This window comes from Arachis stenosperma, chromosome 8 (assembly GCF_014773155.1).
Source record: "Arachis stenosperma cultivar V10309 chromosome 8, arast.V10309.gnm1.PFL2, whole genome shotgun sequence".
Classification (NCBI taxonomy): Eukaryota; Viridiplantae; Streptophyta; class Magnoliopsida; order Fabales; family Fabaceae; genus Arachis; species Arachis stenosperma.
Window position 1 is genome coordinate 33,490,200 of NC_080384.1, and position 27,631 is coordinate 33,517,830.

At 32.8% G+C, this 27,631-nt stretch overlaps 3 protein-coding genes, 1 long non-coding RNA gene and 1 other non-coding gene across 5 annotated transcripts; 4 read left to right on the forward strand and 1 right to left on the reverse strand.

Annotated features, from left to right (window-relative positions):
* Positions 1 to 1,310: 1,310 nt before the first annotated feature.
* LOC130945839 (uncharacterized) lies at positions 1,311 to 6,028 on the forward strand. Its single transcript, XM_057874536.1, has 2 exons — positions 1,311 to 1,428; positions 5,475 to 6,028. The coding sequence occupies exons 1-2, from the start codon at positions 1,311 to 1,313 to the stop codon at positions 6,026 to 6,028; spliced, it is 672 nt and encodes a 223-aa protein (XP_057730519.1).
* A 6,221-nt stretch (positions 6,029 to 12,249) lies between these two features.
* LOC130943570 (uncharacterized) lies at positions 12,250 to 14,217 on the forward strand. Its single transcript, XR_009071851.1, has 3 exons — positions 12,250 to 12,305; positions 12,394 to 12,522; positions 13,984 to 14,217. It is a non-coding gene; the product is annotated as an uncharacterized LOC130943570 (long non-coding RNA).
* Positions 14,218 to 14,711: 494 nt separating this feature from the next.
* Positions 14,712 to 15,320, forward strand: LOC130945840 (uncharacterized). The gene has a single exon (XM_057874537.1). It carries the CDS (start codon positions 14,712 to 14,714, stop codon positions 15,318 to 15,320), a length of 609 nt encoding a protein of 202 aa, XP_057730520.1.
* Positions 15,321 to 15,377: 57 nt separating this feature from the next.
* LOC130945841 (uncharacterized) lies at positions 15,378 to 16,418 on the forward strand. Its single transcript, XM_057874538.1, has one exon. It carries the CDS (start codon positions 15,378 to 15,380, stop codon positions 16,416 to 16,418), a length of 1,041 nt encoding a protein of 346 aa, XP_057730521.1.
* A 6,042-nt stretch (positions 16,419 to 22,460) lies between these two features.
* Positions 22,461 to 22,568, reverse strand: LOC130946993 (small nucleolar RNA R71). The gene has a single exon (XR_009072408.1). It is a non-coding gene; the product is annotated as a small nucleolar RNA R71 (small nucleolar RNA).
* Between the last annotated feature and the right edge of the window lie 5,063 nt (positions 22,569 to 27,631).

Sequence of the window (27,631 nt, forward strand, 5' to 3'; positions counted from 1 at the left end):
AAGGAAAAAGAAGTTATCAAAGATACAATGAAGCTATAAAGACGCAAAATGCTAGGTTGATGAAGGCCTTTGCAAAAGGAAGATCTGAAACATGGCGTGGCTAAGATTTTTGCCACTAAAGGCAAGATGTGAAGAAGAAGCTTCAAGATTTTCATGCCAAGAATAGAAGTAATCGGCCTTGGTCAGAGAAAAAGATCTCAGTGGTATAACTCGTTTCTATTTTTGTTCATCCAAGACAGAAGGTAGCTATTGGAGGTACATTGAGGAGGAAGCAAATATGGAACAGAAGGAGTTGTTAAGGATCAAGGTTTCATCAAGGGTCAGAATTCATTCTTGGGGACAAAGTCAAGATGAAAGGCTCATATTGATGAAGCTTGATGAGAAGGGATGAGAGAGAGGTACATGCATATTGATTTGCTTTCGGTTTCCCTCTCTCTTCTCTCTATCCGAACCGGTTGTATGAGATGGAGAAGATCTTGGTGGCTTGGTTGAACTGGTTTCAACCTTGGAAGCTTCCCCTTCTATAATAAGGGTGAATGGCCAAGGGTTGAAGTAAGGAGTGACAGCACACGTTCGAGTTCCCATAGCTCTTTGAGCTGTTTATTCTTCTCCTTCATAGCTTTCATTGAATACTTCTTTTTCTCAGTTTAGTCTGTCTATGTTTCATTGGTAAAAGGCAAAATGTGAGGTTTTGTAAGAAAAAACCAATGAGTGAAAAAAGGCAGAGAGTTAAAGAAAAAGTCATAGTTATCTCAGAAATTCTTTGTATGTGTTTATATTTTGTTGTCATGATCTTGAGGGGATTCTCTTTCAAGTTGGGTTAGCACTTTGCGGTTGAAAGTTAGATTGAGGTCTAGTCAAGTTTAGGTTGGGTTAGAATCTGGACTTGTCCTAGATAGGATTGGGTAGATCCTAGGGAGAATTAGTGTTTGTAATCTTGAAAAAGAGATAGTGAAATTCCATCATTGATGGAGACTGGATGTAGGTCACATTGTACCTAGTGGCTGAACCAGGATATATCTGGTGTCAATTGTTCTTCTCTGCTTCTTCTCTATTTCTGGTTCGTAGGAGACAAAATAAAAAATGTCTCTCAACTTGTTACGATACAAAACAAAAATGTCTCTTAACTTGTTATGAGACAAAAAGTGAAAATATCTCCTGAAACTCCTTTAAAAGCCAGAAAGTAATATTCAGCAAAAATGGTAGCTAAGATTCAACCCCCCATTCTCTTAGCTACTGATTACCATTAATTGATATCAGAACTTGATCTCAAAGAGATCAAACTTCACAGCTTGGAGGAAAAGATCCTGATGGCGAACTACTTGGGTTCAAACACAGTGGCTTATATTTTGACAGAAGGACAGTCTAACAATAGATCTCCATTGAAAAGAAAAACTAAATGGCAATGCTGTCAACATGCTGAACTGTGTAATCAGCTTCAAGGAATACCGGAAGGATTCAAGATGCAAAACAACAAAGAAAATCTATTTTAGATAGGTCCATAAGTTACTTTTTTTTTTACTTCTAACTTATGAAAAGGTATAGTATTAATATCTGGTACAATTTTTAACACCAAATTTTAACTTTTTAAACAGCTATTTTAGTGCTTATAGAGAAGTTAAAAAAAAATTTCATAATAAAAAGTTTTTTATCATTCTTCTCCTAAAATAAGCATTTTTAGAACTAAAAAACCAAACACAAAATAATTTATTTATAAATTACTTTTAATATAAATATTTATTGTTTAAACTATTTTTTAAAAATAATTTAATTAATTTATTTATTCAAATTGAACCTGAATCATTAGATAATGAATCCAATAACTATTTATAAGATTACAAGTTTGCATGTTTTGCTAGGCAACTCAAAGAACCAAAGACGAAAGTTAATTATGATCCAATTTTGTGGGCTGCTTTTAAATTATTACTTTCTTAACCTTGCTCTTTTATAATCATTATGATTATTTTCTTTTTTATATTGGTGATGAATATTTTATATATGGAGTGCATTTAAGAGACAAAATTAAAGTACACGTTCTATATTTAAGAATAATGATTCAATCATAAAAAATTAAAAAATATAATGTAATTAATTATAGATTTTATCTACTTAATATACTAAAATTGGATTTTCCCTCAACTACTAAAGGTGACGTGTCGATCTCTCATGCTTCCGTTTTCCCTCCAAAATAAATAAAATTTTTTTCTATTCTAAATTATTTTATTGTAATTATATTATAATTAATACTAAATGAATAATATACAATTATACTAATTTAGCAACATATCTTCATTATAATTATATCAAATCAATATTTAATGCACTATTAATAAACTACTTATCAATTATCAATTAAAAATACTTTTAATAATTTTAATGATAATAATAATATCAATAATAGTAATAATAATAATAAAAAATCTTTGTTACCCGATTCACGTATATCAAATAATTTTTTTAAATTATTTTATAAAAAATATCTTTAATATAATTATATTGTAATTAATATTTAATGAATAATATATAATTATACTAATTTAGAAACATATCTTCAATATAATTGTATCAAATCAAAATTTAATGCATTATTAAAAAATTACCTTAATAATATTTAAATTTACATATTTATTTTTGTTTTACTAAAGTCTATATATAGTGTTTTCCTATGGTACATAAATCTAAATTTGAGAGTCAATTCATAATTTTATATTTAGTGTTTTTTTTACTACTTCATAGAATAAGAATGTATTCTTCATTTTTTATTGAAGTTGATCCTTTTAAGGTACAATTTATAATTTTTTATAATATTTTTCATATACTCATTCTATTATATTATTCTTTTGATAATTTTTTATTTGTTGTTACTCTAAGTTATTCTTATCGTCTAATGTTCCAGTTCGATTGTCTTTTGTCACAATCATTTACAATGCATCACATCCATGAAATACCTCATCGAATTGTCTTCACTGATTCGGGTTCTAACTACATGGATGTAAGCATTCAAAGAAGAGGCAATAGTCTCTACTTTATCGAAAGATAGTTGGATCTACTCACCTATTATGACCAACCCAATGGAATATGGTTAAAGTTATATTTTTTAGGAGGAGCTCGATTTTTTATTGAGAAATTGCATCCACGGAACTTTATAGGGCAAGTTCAAGTTCCATCCCCTCCATACTTTTTACGTCTGCCCGAAAATCTTCGAAGTGGAGCACATAATGAAATTGAATTCCCTCAGTTTCAGTTCAGTTTTGCTAAATTTGTGACAAATTCAGATATGCAATTTCAACGATTGGTAATATATTTAAATTTTCTTAGTTTAAGTTGTTCATTATTAGAATAATTTTTTAATATATTTTGATTTTTTTTCAAAAATTACTAGCTTTCTTTTGCATGCATGCAATGCCATTGATGAGAATAAGAGTTAGTTTGGTTTATCGGTGTGGCAATTCTATACATTGTCGCATTGCATGGATAGCGGATGATGAAACTTATCTAACAAGAGGATGGTCTGATTTTGCACGAATTCTAAATATTGAAACTTACGATGTTATTTCAGTTGGTTGTCGTTACAAGAATGATTTTATACTATACGTAACTAAGGACTAGAATAGGTTCAATATTGTTTAGGTAATTTGATTTTACTATTAGTATTTGATTAAATTATAATTATAGAATTTTAAATTATTGCCTCAATTTATATATTACGATTATTTTTTGTGGATGTGCTATTTTTAAATAATTTTATAAAATGAAGTAGTGTCAGATATTATTAAGTTTATTTTTATCCTTTATTTCTTTATTTGTATTTTCATTATATTTGACAAAAAATGAACCTACACATATATTAAATCGTTGACCTAAAGACAATTTATTTGCCAATAAAAACAGATTTTATTTATAATTGGAATAAAATTTATTTGTCAATAATCGGTGGATAAAATTGAAATTACACCCATGTCATATAATTATATATAATTGATTAATTGGTATAAAATGAAATTATACCCGTGTTATGAGTAATAATCTAAATAATTATATCTTAACAAAATATAATTTGAAATAATTTATAAACAATTATCTTAACAAAAATAATTATTTAATAATTGATTTAAAAATCAATGCAAAAAATAATTATTAATAATAATATTATTAATTGGATAAATAATATAATTTCAAATTATTACTTGAAATATAAATAATATATGAAAATCTATTGCGTAAATCAATGATTTTGCACCTTAATAATTTGATAATTATTACTTAATTAACCAGTTAATTGAATTAGTAATAACAATTTCCAATTTCAAATTTTGTATATTAAGTAGTTATTAAAAACTGGGTAATAACGATTTACACGGGAAAATCATTGATAAATTCAATTAACCATATAGAAGATAATATACTAACAGTTTTAATATATTATTTATGGCAAGCGAAATTATTTCCTCTGATTTTTTATTAAAATTGAAATTAGTAATAGTTTAAAAAAATATTTATTAATAAAATTACTAATAGTCACATTTTTATACACAGGATATATGTTTTCTATATATTATTTAAAAATATAATGAAACATGAATAATGAATGAGTATGTTATTTCTTCAACTAGCTAATTAATGCAAAATCGAGTATCCTTTTTTATTCGATTGAGGTCATATCCTGTTTGGTGAAAGTTTCAATCACCTTAATTAAATCCTGTCTTTGTGCCTTAATTTATACAGGTAGTAATATGTTACATATTATTTGGTATATTTAAGTAGTTATTTTTCATAGGGGATATGTAAAAAATCATATTAAGGTTTATTGCCAAATAATTAGTAGATGAATAATAGTAGATTATATTATTTTGGAAAAGTATTTTCATTATAATTATATCAAATCAATATTTAATTATGATAAAATATGTTAATTATAATAATATCATAGAATTATAATAATTACGATATTTATGTTATATATTTTAATCATTTATGTACGTAAATAATTAAAAATCAATCAAATCAAATTATCACGGTAAATAATATGTTGTATATTATTATGGAAAATAATCCGTAGATAAAATTGAAATTACATCCGTGTCATATAATTATAATTGATTAATTTGTATAAAATGAAATTATACCCGTGTCATGAGTAATAATCTAAATAATTATATCTTAACAAAATATAATTTAAAATAATTTATAAACAATTATCTTAACAAAAATAATTATTTAATAATTGATTTAAAAATCAATGCAAAAAATAATTTTTAATAATAGTATTATTAACTGGGTAAATAATATAATTTCAAATTATTACTTGAAATATAAATAATATATGGAAATCAATTGAGTAAATCAATAATTTTGTACCTTAATAATTTGATAATTATTACTCAATTAACCAATTAATTGAATTAGTAATAATAATTTCTAATTTTAAATTTTGTATATTAAGTAATGACTACTCAAAATTGGTGATGGTTTAGCTGGTGATACAACAGATGGTGAATCAATCGTTCATATACCATCTGACATTTTGATTAAGAACTCTGAGACAGCTTTGGATGACCTCATTGATTTCGTGTATCCAGATATATTATCCAATTTATCCGTTGAAAATTATTTCAAGGATAGAGTAATTCTTGCACCAACTTTGGATTGTGTCACTGATGTCAACAACAAGATGACTGCAGGGTTATCTGGACAAGAAAGAGTCTACTTAAGTTCAGACTCTGTGTGTGCTGAAGAGGAAAATATGGAATTTGAATTAGATGCTTTCTCACCGAAGATTCTAAATGGAATAAATTGTTCAGGTCTACCACCACACAAGTTGGTTCTGAAGGTTGGCGCTCCTGTTATGTTGCTGCGGAATATAGACCAAACTAATGGTTTGTGCAATGAAACGAGGATGCAAGTTAGAAGAATGGGAAATCATGTGATAGAATGCAAGACTTTAACTGGTAACAAAGTTGGAAGTATTGTTCTTATCCCAAGACTAAATCTAATTCCAAATAATGAAACATTACCAGTCAGGTTTTAAAGAAGACAATTCCCAATTATCATGTCATTTGCAATGACAATAAATAAGTTCCAGGGACAAACTCTATCGAAAGTTGGAATTTACCTTCCAAGGCCAGTTTTCACCAATGGTCAATTGTATGTTGCGTTATCAAGGGTAACGAGTAAAGATGGTATGCGAGTGTTGTTGCAAGATCATTGACACTTGGAAGATAACTGCACGATGAATGTGGTATATAAAGAAGTTTTTGACAACCTATAATAAAAAGTAATAACAAAATGTCTTACTAAATTTATTTATTTATTAAAATTTATTACTATCACTTAAAAAATTTAGAAATTCTAGGAACTAATAGAAGAATTCTTATTGTACATTAATAGTTTGAGAATATTAAAATTATCATAAAAATTCGTATAATTTTATTCTCTTGACAAACAATTTTATAATTACGTTAATCATATAATTTTATATACGAACAGTGATATAGTGTTGTTTCATGTATATATTTTGCAGGTATCAAAGGATAGCATTGAATTGTTATTCAGTAGGTTTAAATTATTTATTGTTTATTACAAAACTTTTTGCATTAGGATTCTCTATTAATTTGTTCTTCATTTTGAGCTGATTTTGATATTTTCTTACTTTACAGTAAACCAACATATAAAACTTTGTTGGTAGATTTAAGTATTACTAGATTATTTATGGTCATATTGAGTATATATGCCTGATTTATTAAAAAAAGTAGATTAAATAACTATTTTATAGTTAATACAATTAACACTATATTAAGAAAAGAAAAACAACGCATACAAGTTATTTTTTTATTAATTAAATTATTATAATTAAAATAAAATTTAATATAATAACTTAAAATTATAATTTCAATCTTATCACGTGCATGGCACGGGTGATTAAACTTGTTTATAATGAAATATGAGATGAATTTGAGATATAGAGCTTATTTGAGTGAGCTTCTAAGAAAAGATCTTTTTTCGACTTATCTTTGTTTAGAAGATCTTATGTAAAAGTAAAAGTAATTTTATGTTTGAATATCTCATGCAAAAAGTTCTTTTTATCTATCAATTATGTTTGGGTATAACAATATAAAAGTATTTTTTTGTTTATTTATTACATAAAAAATATCTTTTTTTAAGAAAAAAAATCTTTTAAAAAAAGATGTAAATTACAACTTCTCAAAAAAGAAGTTTTTTTTTTATTTTTTTAGTACTTTTACTTTTGTTCTTAAAAATTTGCCAAACACATTAAAAAATAAAAAAAATATTTTTCATTAAAAAAATTATTTTGCCCACAAGCACATAATCAATCTATCATTGTTGGTTTAAAGATTTAAATAACTAGGTAAAGCAGCACACAAAATTGGATGATTTGTTGTATTTTAGTGCCTGTTTTTTAAATTAGTTCTCTCATATAAATCCATTTAAAAGTGAAATGATTGCCAAGTATATATTTTTAGAAAAATCATCAGAATGTAATCAATTAAACCTTTTATTTATAGAAATAATCAATTAAAAGATATAATTGAGATATACATAATAAAACTCATCAATACGGATATAGAATTTTGAATACGTGACGGTGGGTGAAAAACTCAAGAACATGATACATTATATATTCGGTGTGATCGAGTCTTCAAATTAATGCGTTATTTTAAGGGATGAGTCAATCATGACATTAAAATAAATAAACAAAAATAGAAGTGTAATCAATTAAGGTTTTTATTTATCTATTTATCTACTTAATATACTAAAATTGAATTTTTTCTCAACTAATAAAAGTGAGATATCGATTTCTCGTGACTTCATTTTTCCTCCAAAATGAATGCACTTTTTTCTATTCTAAATTATTTTATAAAAAATATATTTATTATAATTATATTATAATTAATATTTAATGAATAATATATAATTATACTAATTTAAAAACATATCTTCATTATAATTATATCAAATCAATATTTAATGCATTATTAAACTACTTAGCAATTATCAATTAAAAATACTTTTAATAATAATAATAATAATAATAATAATAATAATATAATAATATATAATGGCACCGGTCATGATAATCATGATAAGAATATTTGATTCTAATCATAAAATGATCAAATTTTATGATATTAATAACGCACATTGATTTTAAATATTTTTATTTATTTTAATTATATTAATTTTAAAAATATTGATATAATTCTAATTCTTATTCATTATCTAATAATAATAATAATAATAATAATAATAATAATAATAATAATAATAATAATAATAATAAACTTGAAAAACCCGTATATAAACTATTTCAATTACCTGTGTATTATTATTAAAATTCTATCTACTTAATATACTAAAACTGGTTTTCTCCCAACTAATGAAAGTGAGGTGCCAAATACTCATGAATCCATTTTTTTGCCAAAATGAATGTACTATTTTCTTTCTAAGTTTATTTTAAAAAATATCTTTATTATAATTAGCATTTAAGTAATAATGCATAATTATACTAATTTAGAAAAATATCTTTATTTTTAAAAAGTACTATTCATTCTTTTAAATTTAATTTTAGAAAAATATCTTTATTATAATTAGCATTTAGTGAATGCCTGATTATACTAATTTAGAAAAATATCTTTATTATAATTATATAAAATAATTTACTTAATATACTAAAATTGGATTTTTTCCCAACTAATGAAAATACGGTGTCAATTCTCATGAATTCATTTTTTTTAAATAAAAGTACTATTCTCTCTTCTAAATTAATTTTAAAAAAATATCTTTATTAGAATTATATTACTATTAGCATTTAATGAATAATTCATAATTACACTAATTTAGAAAAATATCTTAATTATAATTATATAAACAATTAAAATTAAACATAAATTTATAATTCTAATTGTCATAAATATGATATTAAGTGATAAATTGATATTACAATAATTAATTCTTATAATTATTTTTGTACCACTAAAGGCTATATATAGTATTTTTTTTTTGTGGTTCGTGAGTCTAAATCTAAGAATCAAAAGCATTTTTTTTTCTAATTTGTTATTCTTCTTTGATTGGACAATTGTTTTCAAGGAGCTTTGTTTGTCAAGTTCAAGTCTCATCTCCTCCACACTTTCAACGTTTATTCGAAAATATTCGAAGTGGAGCATATAATGAGATTGAATTTTCTCAATTTAGGTTCAGTTTTGAAAAAATTGTGTCAACCTTAAAGATGCAATTCAAAGATTATTGGTACTATATTTAAATTTTCTTCTCTTTAAGCTTTTTGTATTAAAAATAAGTTTGTAATATATTGTTATTTTTTTCAGAAATTACCGGCCTTCTGGTGCATTAATACAAAGCCATTGAGGAGAATAAAAGTCAATTTAGTTTGACAATTTTAACAAGAAGATGGTCTGAATTTGTATGGATCTAAATGTTCGATCTTATGATGTTATTTTGGTTAGTTGTTACGAGAATGACTCTAATCTATACGTATCTAAGGATTAGAATAGATTATATATTATTTAAATAATTTAGTTTTAATATTGATATTTGATTAAATTAGTTTTAGAAAAATTTAAATTGTTGTCTCAATTTATATATTATGACTATTCTTTTTGGATATATTATTTTTAAATTTTTTAATATAAATTTTTTTCTTTTTTTATGCTTAAGTTTGGTTTCTTTCTTGAATATATGTATCACCTTTTTTTTCTATTTTTCGTATTTTAGATTAGTAATGCAATTATTAAAAGAAATGTAATTCATCAATATATTAGAATGATTAAAAATTTAATCATATAATTAAGATTAAAGCATAAAAAAAAGTTAACATATGTGACTTAAATGCTTATATGTACAATTAACATATATAAAAAAATATTTAGAATTATTTAACAAAATTAATATATACGTATACATAAATAAGAAATTATTATAATTTATGAAAATTAGACATACGATGACATTAACAATAAAGAATAAAAAAATTATTGAATAATTGTAGGCTAAAAAAAAAATTAATCATGATAAAAAAATAATTAATATATATATGATTTAAATATATTTACATATAATTAATATATATATATATATATATATATATATATACTAAATAAATTAAAGAAGTATTTAGAATTATTTAACAAAATAAATATATTATAAAAATAAAAAATTATTAACTAAGCAAATGATATACATATAAATAAATACAGAAATTAGTATGATTTATGAATATTATTACATGTACAATGGTATTAATAGAATAATTAAATTATTGAATGATTATAACCTAAAAAAATATTTATAATAAAAAAATAAAAAATAATTAACATATGTGACTTAATATATATGTATACTTAAATAAGAAAAAATTTAAAATTTTTTAAACAAAATAAATAAATATATCTCATGAATAAAAAAATTATTGACTAAACGATCTGTACTGGTAGTATAAATAAAAAAATTATTAAATAAAAAAATAATAATATATTTTTAATTTTGAGAATAAAACGTAAAAATTATAATATAATAATTTATTTAATTATTAATATTTATAATTGTTATTTTAATCATAAATTTAGAAAAAAAAATGTAGATTAATAAAAATGATTAATAACTATATTAGAGTTGACTAACAGTAGATTAAAAAAATGAACAGATAACATGTTACTTTTTTATTAATCAAATTATTATAATTCAAATTAATTTTAATAAAATAATTTAAAATTATAATTTCAACCTTATCACGTGTATAGTATGAGTTATTGAACAATTTATTATTATGTATATGGCACGAATTATTAAACAATTTCTCATGTATTTTGTTTTCTTCAAAATGAAAACACAATTTTTACTTATAATTATTATTCTTTATCAATTCTTTCATTTAAACACTAATATTATTTATTATTTTTTTATTTTTATTTCTCACATTTATTAAAAATTCCTTTTCAATATTTTAGGTATTAGTTGTTGTTATTTATTTAACTTATTTTAGGTATTTAATTATTAAAATTTTAGATATTAATTATACCTCAATTACGGTATTAAGACTTCCCAGTTTGGGTAAACAACTTAATTAATTTTTTTTTTGAAAAAATAGCTTAAATAATAAATGACTATATTAAAAGTAACTTATAAATATGTTATTTTGTGTTTGGATTTTTAGTTCTAAAAATACTTATTTTATAAAAATATGGTAAAAAGTAGTAGTATTAGGAGAGAAGTAATTTTTTTTAACTTTTCTATAAGTTTCTAAATAGTTTTTTAAAAAGCCACAATTTAATTTTGAAAATTACACCAGACATTAATACTACTACTTTTTATAAGTCAAAAGCTAAAAAAAAGTTACTTTTAAAACTTCCCAAACGGCCCTAAATATGATCTCAATTTAATTTTGGATAATATCAAGAACAAATATATATATATATATATATATATATATATATATATATATGATATTTTAGGTATTAATTATTATTATTTATTAACTTATTTTAGGTATTTAATTATTAAAATATTAGATATTAATTATATCATGTTTACCGTGTTAAGACTTTAGACATAATCTTAATTTAATTTTGGACAATGTTAGAAGTAAATATATATAATATTAAATTAGAAGTGTAGATTTTAATTTACATAAAATAATATAATAGATATAGCATATAAATAAATTTACTTGACAAATATAATTATTCATAATGTGATATTTTATTACGATAACATATCTCTATGTATCGGCTCTGTAAATCCCGGTTAAATTAGTTAATAAATTAGTTTTTAATAAGGAGGATTAGAAATGTGAATATTATATTAAATTAGGATAGAGCTCATCGAAACGAGAATTTTGACACCAATTTCAAAGAAAACGGTCAAAAATTGGACCGAACCGGTTGAACCGGACCCGAACCGGGCTATCGGTCCAACCGGACCCACACTTTTAATGAGCCCGAAAGCCCTTCTTCTCCATTCCACCAGCTGCAGCGTGAAAAGCCCCAGGGAGAAGAAAAACACTCCCGAATCCTTACGGTAACCTTCCAACCCCCGTAACTTCTCCGTCCGAGCTCCGATTGCCGCACCATTTGCGGCTACGCGTCCACCGCGTCGAGCTCTACATTTCTACCGGAACAATTTCACTGGTAACTTGTTTAATCACTCTCAGCCCTCTTTTCCCCCAATTTTTGGATTTTTAAATGTGAAGGTTGAGTTTCTTTGATTTTTGATGTTTTAGGATCCAATTAGCTTGAGAAAAATGTTCACTCTTGCTTATGTGAAGCTTGGGTAAGGTGAGGATACGATAATTATATTTTAATTTCATTAAATTTGAGCTTTGAGTATTAAATTGGGTATATATGTGTTATGAATGTGTATTAGGTTGAAAACAAATAATTGGAGCTTGAAATTGTGAATACTGGAACTTGGAGGAAGCGGATTAGTTGAGTTTTGAGGGGCTGTCTTGGTTTTGAATAAATAGCTTTGGTCGTTACGTGGAAATCGGCCAAGGTATGGTTTAGGTTTCTTGCATTTAATATATAATGTTCTGTGAAAACTTAGGCTAGACGGCCATAGGATAAGTTGGAATGCAAGTGTATGTTTAATGTTTAGTAATTTATCGATGAATATATATTTGGTTGAAGTTTATTGGATAATTAGTTATTAATCTTGGATGGTGAATGTTGTTATGTTAATTTGGAGAGAATTATGGTTGAATGTAATTGTTGATGAACATGGTTGGTTTAGTGCTAATGATTTGGTGAATTATTGATTTGAGATATTTTGTGTTAGAAGCCTAGGATTAGTGAACTATGATCCTTAGTTGAATTTTGGTTGTTGGATTTGAATATTGTATGAGTATAACTGTTAATCTGAAGTAGATTTATTGTGGTGACTGTTATGATGATGAGGAAGGGTATGTTGAATTGAAAAGAAAGCAGGTTTGGACCCGAAAAGGGTGGCAAAGTCCGAGTTTTAGAGGAGATGCTGCCGAAATTTTATAAAAATTAGAGATTTTGTTTATATGATTATCTAAAAAGATTTAGATTCAAAGGGTATGTGGTTTGATTTAGAGTTATTAAGAAAATGAGCATGTTTTAAGTTTGATTCATTTAGAAAAGAATGAATTATGTTTTGAATTGAAACTATTGATGGACGGAATGGGAGGTGTGATAATGAAGGATAAAGATTGAATATGATTGACGTATAATGATGAATGAGATGTGATTGAGAATGATGTGGATGTTGATGAATTATAATTGAATTATTTATATGGCTTATGAATTTGAATAATCTGAGATACGAGATTCCCTGGATTAAGTGCCGTGGCTTGCCACCACGTGTACCAGGTTGAAAACTCGATACTCTGTTGACCCTACGACGTAAGTGTGACCGGGAACTATATAAATTCTCGGAAATGTTACCCCCATTGAGTAATATTGATTATTTGAGAAAAAATCTATGCATAGACTCTTGGGAATGCACGTCGGGGGACAGTCTAAGGATAATTCAGACTTGTCGGATTGGCTGGATAACCGACAGATGAGCCTCATCAGCCATAGGACAGGCATGCATCATATGCATATTATTTGAATTACTTGCTTGTGTATTAATTGGGAGTGCCTAAATGTACTTGCCATGTTAAATGTATATTTGTTATCTGCAGTACTTGTAACCTTCTTGTGTTTGCCTTTGTCTGTTTAGTTGTCTGTGAAAATGCATGATGGAGTTGGGAGGTATGGAGGAATGGCAGTATGGGATTTAGATTTAAGGTTAAGTTAAGTTAGGATTAAATATTTTTAGAGAACCACCTTTTATGGCTTCTGTTTAATACTTTAAGCTCTATAATCTGAGTGTCGGTGTTATAGGATTGCCTCTGGCATTCCCAGGACCTTATATATTATGTGTGTGGCACCTTTACCATACTGAGAACCTCCGGTTCTCATTCCATACTATGTTGTTGTTTTTCAGATGCAGGTCGAGAGGCATCTCGTTAGGCGTCTGGACTCTTGAAGCGGAGTGGTTACTGGGATATTTTGTTATGCTATGATGTATATATATGTACTTAGCTTTCTTTCCGCATGACTTATTCTTTTTGATCCTCTTAGAGGTTTATGGAGAGGCAGGATTGTGTATATGTACTTTTGGGTTTTGGGTTTGTATGTATATATGTGTAAATATGCTCCGGCCAGTCTTGACTTCGCAGGCTGAGTTAGGAGCTTGATATTTTGTATCTTTGGCACTCTATTCCCGCTTCTGTTATTTTGTGTTTAATAGTTATGGTTTTCTTAGCACGCAGGTTAACTCGTTCCTTGAGCGTTGCGCTTTTATTTCGCGATTTTTGTTTCCTCATTTCTTCAAGGCTCCTAGCATATTATAATTCTTCTGCTATTATATGTACTTATTTTATTCAGAGATCGTAATACCACACCACCTCTGTTTTATGACTTAAGCGTAAAATTTAGTGTGGTAGGGTGTTACATTATGGTATCAGAGCAGTTCGTTCCTATAGAGCCTGAAAGACGGACTGATTGTGCTTCTGTGCATTCTCTGAATATGTGTTTATGTGCTATTAGGATATCTGACTGATATATATGGCATAAACGTTTGTGAGCATGCATTTGGAACTTAAATCATTAGACCTGTGATATTGAGACTGATCAACTTAATATCACTTGTTTGGTGTGTATAGGGACCAGATGTCGACTCGCGGACGCGGTCGCGGGCGAGGTAGAGGTAGGACAGGCACCGTTACTCCTGCTTCCATAGGGACTGATCCAGTAGACTTTATGGCTGCCCTGGGAAATATGGCTGCAGCTATGCATGCAACAGTTGAGGCATTGGGTAATCAGATAAATCAGGATAATCATGGGAACAATAATGATGAGGATGGTCCTATGACACTTGCTACATTTCTGAAAGTTCACCCTCCGACCTTCAGGGGAACCTCAAATCCCACTAATGCAGATAATTGGATTCAGGCTATGGAAAGGGCATTACAGGCACAACAGGTTCCTGAAGAGCAATGGGTTGAATTTGGAACTTATCAATTGCAAGGTGAAGCTCAGTATTGGTGGCAGGGAACACGACGTATCCTGCAGCCTGATGGTGCTGCGATTCCTTGGGAGGTTTTTCGGACAGAGTTCTATAAGAAATACTTTTTTAATTCAGCTAGAAATGCCAAGGAACTTGAATTAATGCAGTTAAAGCAAGGACAGATGACTGTTGCTGAGTATACCAGTAAATTTGAGGAGTTATGTCACTTTTCTCGTATCTGTCAAGGTGTGCCTGAAGATTTTGCTGAATGAAAGTGTATTAAATATGAGGGAGGTCTTCGGAGCGATATTCTGAGCTTCGTTGCCCCAATGGAGATCAGGGTGTTTTCTGAATTGGTGAATAAGAGTAGGGTGGCTGAGGATTGTGTGAGGAAGGCGGCAGCAGAAAAAGGAAGTTTGAGGGTGCCTTTTCAGAGGCCTTCAGGGAGGAATTTTGCTCCGAGAGGTAGGAATTTCAAGCGTGGAGGCTTTATTCCGCAGCAGACTCAGGGTCAAGGTAATTATAGAAGGCCGAATACTAATGCTAGTCAAGGAAAAAGGTTTGGGAAGCAGCCACAGCAAGATCTAAATTGTCAGAAGTGCGGAAAGTATCATCCTGGAGTTCCGTGCAGACTAGGACTTGGAGTGTGCTATTCTTGTGGACAGCCTGGGCATATAGCCAGTAATTGCCCTGAGAAGAAGAAGTATGAGACTGGTAGGGTGCAGCAGCCGGGGAGAGTATACACCACTTCTACCATAGGTGCTGAGGGATCTGAGACACTGATTAGAGGTAATTGTGAAATGGCTGGTAAAATCTTAAATGCTTTATTTAATTCAGGAGCGTCTCATTCATTTATTGCATTTGAAAAGGCCCATGAGTTAGGATTGAGAATGGTGGTCTCAGGTTATGATTTAAAAGTATATAATGCTACTCATGAAGCTATGGTGACTAGGATAGGATGTCCACAAGTTCCCTTTCGAGTACAACAGCGTGAATTTGTGCATGATTTGATTTGTTTGCCTATGACTGGTCTTGATCTCATTTTGGGATTGGATTGGTTATCCAAGAATCATGTTTTGCTTGATTGTTCTGAGAAATCAGTACAGTTTATACCAGAAGGGTCAGAAGCACCGGTTGTGGTGAATAGTTATTATTTGAATTCTATGATAGTAAACTGTTCTGGAACCAAATGTCAGGATATTATGTTATTAACTGTGGGAGTATCAGGTGATGATCAGAGTTTAGAGCAAATTCCGGTTGTATGTGAATTTCCAGATGTGTTTCCGGATGATATTAATGAATTTCCACCTAACCGAGAGGTTGAATTTGCAATTGAGTTGGTACCTGGATCCGGTCAAATTTCAACGTGAATTTGTGCATGATTTGATTTGTTTGCCTATGACTGGTCTTGATCTCATTTTGGGATTGGATTGGTTATCCAAGAATCATGTTTTGCTTGATTGTTTTGAGAAGTCAATACAGTTTATACCAGAAGGGTCAGAAGCACCGGTTGTGGTGAATAGTTATTATTTGAATTCTATGATAGTAAACTGTTCTGGAACTGAATGTCAGGGTATTATGTTATTAACTGCGGGAGTATCAGGTGATGATCAGAGTTTAGAGCGAATTCCGGTTGTATGTGAATTTCCAGATGTGTTTCCGGATGATATTAATGAATTTTCACATAACCGAGAGGTTGAATTTGTAATTGAGTTAGTACCTGGATCCGGTCCAATTTCAATTACTCCTTATAGGATGTCGCCTTTAGAAATGGCTGAACTGAAGGCTCAGCTGGAAGATCTGTTGGGTAAGCATTTTATCCGACCAAGTGTTTCTCCGTGGGGAGCGCCAGTGTTACTGGTAAAGAAAAAGGATGGGAGTATGCGGCTGTGTGTCGATTATCGGCAATTGAATAAGATCACTGTGAAGAATAAATATCTATTGCCTAGAATCGATGATCTAATGGATCATTTACAGGGTGCCGGTGTGTTTTCTAAGATTGACCTGCGATCCGGATATCATCAGATAAGGGTTAAAGACGAGGATATTCCAAAAACTGCTTTCAGAACCTGTTATGGTCATTATGAGTATACAGTGATGTCTTTCGGGTTAACTAATGCCCCGGCAGTATTTATGGATTATATGAACAGGATTTTTCGACCGTATCTGGACAAGTTTGTTATTGTCTTCATTGATGACATTCTTGTTTATTCTAAGACTGAAGAGGAGCATGCTGATCACTTGCGAACTGTGCTGCAAATTCTGAGAGATAGGAAGTTATATGCTAAGTTATCTAAATGCGAGTTCTGGAAGAGTGAAGTGAAGTTTCTTGGCCACGTGGTGAGTAAGCAGGGGATAGCTATGGATCCTGCTAAGGTGGAAGCAGTGATGAATTGGGAGCGACCAACTTCAGTGACAGAGATCAGGAGTTTCTTAGGTTTGGCAGGGTATTATCGCAGATTCATTAAGGGATTTTCACAGCTCGCCTTACCTTTAACTAAATTGACTAGGAAGGATACACCTTTTATCTGGACTCCAGAATGTGAAGAGAGTTTCCAGGCATTGAAGCACAGGTTGACTACTGCACCTGTATTGGTATTACCTAAACCAAGTGAACCGTTTGAAGTGTATTGTGATGCATCTCTGAAAGGTTTGGGGTGTGTTCTGATGCAGCACCAGAATGTTGTAGCATACGCCTCACGGCAGTTAAGGCCGCATGAGATGAACTACCCGACACATGATTTAGAACTTGCTGCTGTTGTGTTTGCTTTAAAGATTTGGAGGCACTACCTTTATGGCGTTAAGTTTCTTGTTTTCTCAGACCATAAGAGTTTGAAGTATCTTTTTGAGCAGAAAGAGTTGAATATGCATCAGAGGAGGTGGATGGAGCTTCTGAAAGATTATGATTTTGAATTGAATTATCATCCAGGAAAAGCGAACAGTGTGGCGGATGCTTTGAGTCGGAAGTCTTTATATGCAGCTTGGATGATTTTACGGGAGGAAGAGTTACTGAAGGCATTCCAAGGTTTGAATTTGGGAGTTAGAGAAGAATCTGGAATCCTGTGTTTGAGTCAGTTGCAAATTTCTAGTGATTTTAAATCAGAACTTCTGAAGGCTCATCGAGACAGTGAAGCGTTACGTAAGGTATTACTAGCAGTCGAACAGGGAAAACAATGGAGAGTGTCAGAAGGACAAGATGGTTTGTGGAAGTTTAAGAACCGGATTGTTGTGCCAGATATTGGAGACCTGCGACAGAGAATCTTGAAGGAAGCTCATAAGAGCGGGTTTTCAATTCACCCAGGGAGCACTAAAATGTATCAAGATCTGAAAGCGATTTTCTGGTGGCCAGGAATGAAGAATGATGTGGCATTACATGTATCTAAATGTTTAACGTGTCAGAAGGTAAAGATTGAGCATCAGAGACCATCAGGAACCCTTCAGCCTTTGGAGATTCTGCAATGGAAATGGGAGAGTATCGCAATGGATTTTGTGATAGGTTTGCCTAGAACCCGGTCTGGTTGTGACGCTATTTGGGTGGTTGTGGATCGACTGACGAAATCAGCTCACTTTTTTCCTATCCGAATAAGTTGTACAATGGAAGAATTAGCTCGAATGTATATTAAAGAGATTGTCAGGTTGCATGGCGTGTGATGAGCGGATAATTTGTACGTTTTTTGGCATTGTTTTTAGTATGTTTTTAGTATATTTGGTTGAGTTTTTAGTATATTTTTATTAGTTTTTAGTTAAAATTCACTTTTCTGGACTTTACTATGAGTTTGTGTGTTTTTCTGTGATTTCAGGTATTTTCTGGCTGAAATTGAGGGACCTGAGCAAAAATCTGATTCAGAGACTGAAAAGGACTGCAGATGCTGTTGGATTCTGACCTCCCTGCACTCGAAGTGGATTTTCTGGAGCTACAGAAGCCCAATTGGCGCGCTCTCAACGGCGTTGGAAAGTAGACATCCTGGGCTTTCCAGCAATATATGATAGTCCATACTTTGCCCAAGATTTGATGGCCCAAACCGGCGTTCAAAGTCACCCTCAGGAATTCCAGCGTTAAACGCCGGAACTGGCACCTAAATGGGAGTTAAACGCCCAAACTGGCATAAAAGCTGGCATTTAACTCCAAGAAGAGTCTCTACACGAAATTGCTTCATTGCTCAGCCCAAGCACACACCAAGTGGGCCCGGAAGTGGATTTTTATGTCATTTACTCATCTCTGTACACCCTAGGCTACTAGTTTTCTATAAGTAGGACCTTTTACTATTGTATTACAGAGCTTTTCGATCATGTTTTTATGATTGAACTCACTTTGGGAGGCTGGCCATTCGGCCATGCCTAGACCTTGTTCTTATGTATTTTCAACGGTGGAGTTTCTACACACCATAGATTAAGGTGTGGAGCTCTGCTGTACCTCGAGTATTAATGCAATTACTATTGTTCTTCTATTCAATTCCGCTTGTTCTTTGTCCAAGATATCACTTGTTCTTCAACTTGATGAATGTGATGATCCGTGACACTCATCATCATTCTCACCTATGAACAAGGTGACTGACAACCACTTTTGTTCTACAAGCAACCAAGGCTCTAGTGAATATCTCTTGGATTCCTGATACACGATGCATGGTTGATCGCCTGACAACCGATTGCTCGCCTGACAAACGAGCCAGCCATTCCGTGAGATCAGAATCTTCATGGTATAGGCGAGAACTGATGGCGGCATTCAAGAGAATCCGGAAGGTCTAACCTTGTCTGTGGTATTCTGAGTAGGATTCAATGATTGAATGATTGTGACGTGCTTCAAACTCCTAGCAGGCAGGGCGTTAGTGACAGACGCAAAAGAATCACTGGATTCTATTCCGGCCTGACCGAGAACCGACAGCTGATTAGCCATATGCTGTGACAGAGCATAGGAACATTTTCACTGAGAGGATGGGAGGTAGCCACTGACAACGGTGAAACCCTTGCATAAGCTTGCCATGGAAATGAGTAAGAAGGATTGGATGAAGACAGTAGGAAAGCAGAGAGACGGAAGGGAAGGCATCTTCATACGCTTATCTGAAGTTCCTACCAATGAATTACATAAGTACCTCTATCTTTATCTTTATGCTTTATTCGTATATCACTATACCCATTTGAGTCTGCCTGACTAAGATTTACAAGGTGACCATAGCTTGCTTCATACCAACAATCTCCGTGGGATCGACCCTTACTCGCGTAAGGTTTATTACTTGGACGACCCAGTGCACTTGCTGGTTAGTTGTGCAAAGTTGTGTTTATGCCATGGTATTGAGCACCAAGTTCTTGGGGCCATTACTAGGGATTATTTGAGTTGTGAAAAGTAGTGATCACAATTTCGCACACCAAGTTTTTGGCGCCGTTGCCGGGGATTGTTCGAGTATGGACAACTGACGGTTCATCTTGTTGCTTAGATTAGGTATTTTTCTTCAGAGTTCTTAAGAATGAATTCTAGTGTTTCAAGGTGATGTTCTTATCATCACCAAAGCTGATTGATTTTCATCAATTTAGCTCTTGAATGCAATGTCCTGCTGAAGCTTGGCTGGCCATGTCTAATTCCTTTAGACTGAAGCTTTAGACTAACATTGCATGATTCCTGGAATTCTCATTAAGAATTTTGATATCTTTTTCCACTTAATTTTCAAAAAAAAAAACACAAAAAAATTACAAAATCATAAAATCCAAAAATTTCTTGTTTGAGTTTAGTGTCTCATTTTAAGTTTGGTGTCAATTGCATGCATTCATTCATGTGTCTTAAGGATCTTCAAGATGTTATTGATGATTTCTTACTCTAATCTTTAAATTCTCTTGACTTGAGTGTTTTGTGTGTCTCATATGCATTCTCATTAGTGTTAGTAGTATACAAACTGCTAAGTTTGGTGTCTTGCATGCATTGTTATTTGATCTTAGTTGTATTTTGATTATTAAAAATCCAAAAATATTTTTAATTCATGTCTTCTCAAGTCAATAATACAGAGAATTGAAGATTCAGAACATACAGCAGAGGAATTGCACAGAAAAAGCTGGGCGTTCAAAACGCCCAGTGAAGAAGGACAGACTGGCGTTTAAACGCCAGCCAGGGTACCTGGTTGGGCGTTTAACGCCCAAAAGGGTATAGTTTTGGGCGTTAAACGCCAGAATGTGCACCATTCTGGGCGTTTAACGCCAGGATGGCACAAGGGGGAGGATTTTGTTTTCAAATCAATTTTTTTTCAAGTTTTCAAAGTTTTTCAAAATCAAATCTTTTTCATATCATATCTTTTCAATCAAATGTTTTCAAAATCAATTTCTTTCCTTTTTCAAAGATACTTGCTATCAATTAATGATTTGATTCAACATTTCAAGTATGTTGCCTTTTCTGTTGAGAAAGGTTTAATGTTTGAATTATATCTTTTCTTGATAGCCAAGTTATTAATTTTTAAAATCAAATCTTTTTAAAATGTTTTTCAAATCATATCTTCTCAATCACATCTTTTTAAAACCAATCATATCTTTTTAATCACATCTTTTTCAAAATAGTTTTCAATCAAATCTTTTTGATTTCTAATTTTAAAATCTTTTTCAAAAATCACTTGATTCCTTTTCCACTGTGAGTTTTCGAAAATTATCAATCAATTTTTCAAAATGATTTTAAAAACTTTTTAATTAATTTTCGAAAATTCTCTTCCCCTCTTCCCACATCCTTTTATTTATGGAGTACCACTCCTTCTCAATGCACAATTCGAACTCTCTCTGATTTAGTTCGAATTCTTCTACCTCTTTCTTCTATTTTTCTGTTCTTCTGACACCTCAAGGAATCTCTATACTGTGACATAGAGGATTCCACATTTTCTTGTTCTCTTCTCTTTCATATGAGCAGGAGCAGAGACAAAGGCATTCGTGTTGAAGCTGACCCTGAACCTGAAAGGACCTTGAAGCGAAAGCTAAGAGAAGCTAAGGCACAACTCTCTGTAGAGGACCTAACAGAAATCTTCAAAGAAGAAGAACCCATGGCAGCCGAAAACAACAACAATGCAAACAATGCAAGGAAGGTGCTGGGTGACTTTACTGCACCTACTCCCGACTTCTATGGGAGAAGCATCTCTATCCCTTCCATTGGAGCAAACAACTTTGAGCTTAAGCCTCAATTAGTTTCTCTAATGCAACATAATTGCAAGTTTCATGGACTTCCATTGGAAGATCCTCATCAGTTCTTAGCTGAATTCTTGCAAATCTGTGACACTGTCAAGACTAATGGGGTAGACCCTGAGGTCTACAGACTTATGCTATTCCCTTTTGCTGTAAGAGACAGAGCTAGGACATGGTTGGACTCACAACCTAAAGAAAGCCTGGACTCATGGGAAAAGCTAGTCAATGCCTTCTTGGCAAAGTTCTTTCCACCTCAAAAATTGAGTAAGCTTAGAGTGGAAGTCCAAACCTTCAGACAGAAGGATGGAGAATCCCTCTATGAAGCTTGGGAAAGATACAAACAATTGATCAGAAAATGTCCTTCTGACATGCTTTCTGAATGGAGCATCATAGGTATTTTCTATGATGGTCTCTCTGAACTATCCAAGATGTCTTTGGATAGCTCTGCTGGAGGATCTCTTCATTTGAAGAAGACGCCTACAGAAGCTCAAGAGCTGATTGAAATGGTTGCAAATAACCAATTCATGTACACTTCTGAAAGGAATCCTGCGAACAATGGGACAAATCAGAAGAAAGGAGTTCTTGAGATTGATGCTCTGAATGCCATTCTGGCTCAGAACAAGATATTGACTCAACAAGTCAATTTAGTTTCTCAAAGTCTGTCTGGAATGCAAAATGCACCAAGCAGTACTAAGGATGCTTCATCTGAAGAAGAAGCCTATGATCCTGAGAACCCTTCAATGGAAGAGGTGAATTACCTAGGAGAACCCTATGGAAACACCTATAATTCTTCATGGAGAAATCACCCAAATTTCTCATGGAAGAATCAAGAAAGACCTCAACAAGGTTTCAATAACAATAATGGTGGAAGAAATAGGTTTAGCAATGGCAAGCCTTTTCCATCATCTTCTTAGCAACAGACAGAGAATTCTAAGCAGAACCCCTCTGACTTAGCAACTATGGTCTCTGATCTAATCAAAACCACTCAAAGTTTCATGACTGAAACAAGGTCCTCCATTAGGAATCTGGAGGCACAAGTGGGACAGCTGAGCAAGAAAGTTACTGAACTCCCTCCTAGTACTCTCCCAAGCAATCATGAAGCTAAATGACAAGTTATTTGAAAATGAGACTTGGGAGAATGAACCTCCTTTGCTCACCAAAGAACTGGATGACTTGTCTAGGCAGAAATTACCTCAAAAGAGACAAGATCATGGGAAGTTTTCAATACCTTGTACCATAGGCACCATGACCTTCAAGAAGGCTCTGTGTGATTTAGGGTCAAGTGTAAACCTCATGCCTCTCTCTGTAATGGAGAAGCTAGGGATCTTTGAGGTGCAAGCTGCAAGAATCTCATTAGAGATGGCAGACAACTCAAGAAAACAAGCTCATGGACTTGTAGAGGATGTTTTGGTGAAGATTGAAGACCATTACATCCCTGCTGATTTCATAGTCCTAGAGACTGGGAAGTGCATGGATGAAACCATCATCCTTGGCAGACCCTTCCTAGCCACAGCAAAGGCTGTGATTGATGTTGATAGAGGCGAGCTGATCATTCAAGTGAATGAAGAATCCTTTGTGTTTAAGGCTCAAGGATATCCCTCTGTCACCATGGAGAGGAAGCATGAAGAGCTTCTCTCAAATCAGAGTCAAACAGAGCCCCCACATTCAAACTCTAAGTTTGGTGTTGGGAGGCCACAACCAAACTCTAAGTTTGGTGTTGAACCCCCACATTCAAACTCTAAGTTTGGTGTTGGGAGGTTCCAACATTACTCTGAGAAAATGTGAGGCTCCATGAGAGCCATCTGTCAAGCTACTGACATTAAAGAAGCGCTTGTTGGGAGGCAACCTAATGTTATATGTTATCTATTTTCTTTTGTTATTTTATTTTATTTTGTAGGTTGATGATCATGAGAAGACACAAAATCAATTGAAAAAGCAAAAACAGAATGAAAAACAGGAAGAAAAACAGCACACCCTGGAGGAAGAACCCACTGGCGTTTAAACGCCAGTGAAGCTAGCAGTTGGGCGTTTAACGCCCAGTCTGGCACCATTCTGGGCGTTTAACGCCAGAAAGGGGCACCAGACTGGCGTTAAACGCCAGAAAAGGGCAAGAACCTGGCGTTAAACACCAAGAATGGGCACCAGCCCGGCGTTTAACGCCAGAAATGGCTCAAAACGTGATTTTGAATGCCATTTGGTGCAGGGATGACTTTTCCTTGACACCACAGGATCTGTGGACCCCACAGGATCCCCACCAACCCCACCACTCTCTCTCTCTTCTTCACCCATTCACCAATCACCTCAACTCCTCTTCCCCAAAAACCCTTCACCTATCAAATCCCTTCTTCCTCTTCACCACTCACATCCATCCTTCATAAAACCCCACCTACCTCACCATTCAAATTCAAACCACTTTCCCACCCAAACCCACCCTCACTTGACCGAACCTTACCCTCCCCCCTCCCCTATATAAACCCTTCTTCAACCCTTCATTTTCACACAACCTAAACACCACTTCTCCCCCTCTTTGGCCGAACACAAAAGCCATTCCCTTCTTCCTCATTTCTTCTTCTTCTACTCTTTTCTTTCTTCTTTTGCTCGAGGACGAGCAAACCTTTTAAGTTTGGTGTGGTAAAAGCGTTGCTTTTTCATTTTTCCATAACCATTTATGACATCCAAGGCCGGAGAAACCTCAAGAAAGAGGAAAGGGAAGGCAAAAGCTTCCACCTCCGAGTCATGGGAGATGGAGAGATTCATCTCAAGGGTGCATCAAGACCACTTCTATGAAGTTGTGGCCTTGAAGAAGGTGATCCCCGAGGTCCCTTTTTCACTCAAAAAGGGTGAATATCCGGAGATCCGACATGAGATCCGAAGAAGAGGTTGGGAAATTCTTACCAACCCCATTCAACAAGTCAGAATCTTGATGGTTCAAGAGTTCTATGCCAATGCATGGATCACCAAGAACCATGATCAAAGTGTGAACCCGGACCCAAAGAATTATCTTACTATGGTTCGGGGGAAATACTTGGATTTTAGTCCGGAAAGTGTAAGGTTGGCATTCAATTTGCCCATGATGCAAGGAGATGAACATCCTTACACTAGAAGGGTCAACTTTGATCAAAGGTTGGACCAAGTCCTCACTGACATTTGTGAAGAGGGCGCCCAATGGAAGAGAGATTCAAGAGGGAAGCCGGTTCAATTGAGAAGGCATGACCTCAAACCCGTGGCTAGAGGATGGTTGGAGTTTATCCAACGCTCAATCATTCCCACTAGCAACCGGTCCGAAGTTACTCTAGACCGGGCCATCATGATTCATAGCATCATGATTGGAGAAGAAGTGGAAGTTCATGAGGTTATAGCCCAAGAACTCTATAAGGTGGCGGACAAGTCCTCTACCTTAGCAAGGTTAGCCTTTTCTCATCTCATTTGTCACCTCTGTTATTCAGTTGGAGTTGACATAGAGGGAGACATCCCCATTGATGAGGATAAGCCCATCACTAAGAAAAGGATGGAGCACACAAGAGACCCCTCTCATCATGAGATCCCTGAAATGCCTCAAGGGATGCACTTTCCTCCACAAAACTATTGGGAGCAACTGAACACCTCCCTAGGAGAACTGAGTTCCAACATGGGACAACTAAGGGTGGAGCATCAAGAACACTCCATCATTCTCCATGAAATTAGAGAAGATCAAAGAATCATGAGAGAGGAGCAACAAAGACAAGGAAGAGACATTGAGGAGCTCAAGCACTCCATAGGATCTTCAAGAGGAAGAAAGAGCCGCCATCACTAAGGTGGACCCGTTCTTTAATCTCCTTGTTCTTTATTTTCTGTTTTTCAAATTTTAGTGCTTATGTTTATCTATGTTTGTGTCTTGTGATCATTAGTGTCTTAGTGTCTATGCCTTAAAGTTATGAATGTCCTATGAATCCATCACCTTTCTTAAATAAACAAATGTTCTTAAATTGAAAAAGAAAAAGAATTGCATGAATTTTGAATTTTATAGCAGTTTAATTATTTTGATGTGGTGGCATTACTTTTGTCTTCTGAATGTATGCTTAAACAGTGTATATGTCTTTTGAATTTGTGGTTCATGAATGTTGGCTCTTGAAAGAATGATGAAAAAGGAGACATGTTACTGAGGATCTGAAAAATCATAAAAAATGATTCTTGAAGCAAGAAAAAGCAGTGAATACAAAAAAAAAAGAGGCGAAAAAAAAACCGAAAAAAAGAAAGAGAAAAAGAAAGAAAAAGAAAGAATAAAGTTGTGATCCAAGGCAAAAAGAGTGTGCTTAAGAACCCTGGACACCTCTAATTGGGGACTCTAGCAAAGCTGAGTCACAATCTGAAAAGGTTCACCCAATTATGTGTCTGTGGCATGTATGTATCCGGTGGTAATACTGGAAGACAGAGTGCTTTGGGCCACGGCCAAGACTCATAAAGTAGCTGTGTTCAAGAATCATCATACTTAACTAGGAGAATCAATAACACTATCTGGATTTTGAGTTCCTAAAGAAGCCAATCATTCTGAATTTCAAAAGATAGAGTGAGATGCCAAAACTGTTCAGAGGCAAAAGCTAAAAGCCCCACTCATCTAATTAATACTGATCTTCATAGATGTTTTTGGAGTCTATAGTATATTCTCTTCTTTTTATCTTATTTGATTTTCAGTTGCTTGAGGACAAGCAACAATTTAAGTTTGGTGTTGTGATGAGCGGATAATTTGTACGCTTTTTGGCATTGTTTTTAGTATGTTTTTAGTATATTTGGTTGAGTTTTTAGTATATTTTTATTAGTTTTTAGTTAAAATTCACTTTTCTGGACTTTACAATGAGTTTGTGTGTTTTTCTGTGATTTCAGGTATTTTCTGGCTGAAATTGAGGGACCTGAGCAAAAATCTGATTCAGAGACTGAAAAGGACTGCAGATGCTGTTGGATTCTGACCTCCCTGCACTCGAAGTGGATTTTCTGGAGCTACAGAAGCCCAATTGGCGCGCTCTCAACGGCGTTGGAAAATAGACATCCTGGGCTTTCCAGCAATATATGATAGTCCATACTTTGTCCAAGATTTGATGGCCCAAACCGGCGTTCAAAGTCACCCTCAGGAATTCCAGCGTTAAACGCCGGAACTGGCACCTAAATGGGAGTTAAACGCCCAAACTGGCATAAAAGCTGGCGTTTAACTCCAAGAAGAGTCTCTACACGAAATTGCTTCATTGCTCAGCCCAAGCACACACCAAGTGGGTCCGGAAGTGGATTTTTATGTCATTTACTCATCTCTGTACACCCTAGGCTACTAGTTTTCTATAAGTAGGACCTTTTACTATTGTATTACAGAGCTTTTCGATCATGTTTTTATGATTGAACTCACTTTGGGAGGCTGGCCATTCGGCCATGCCTAGACCTTGTTCTTATGTATTTTCAACGGTGGAGTTTC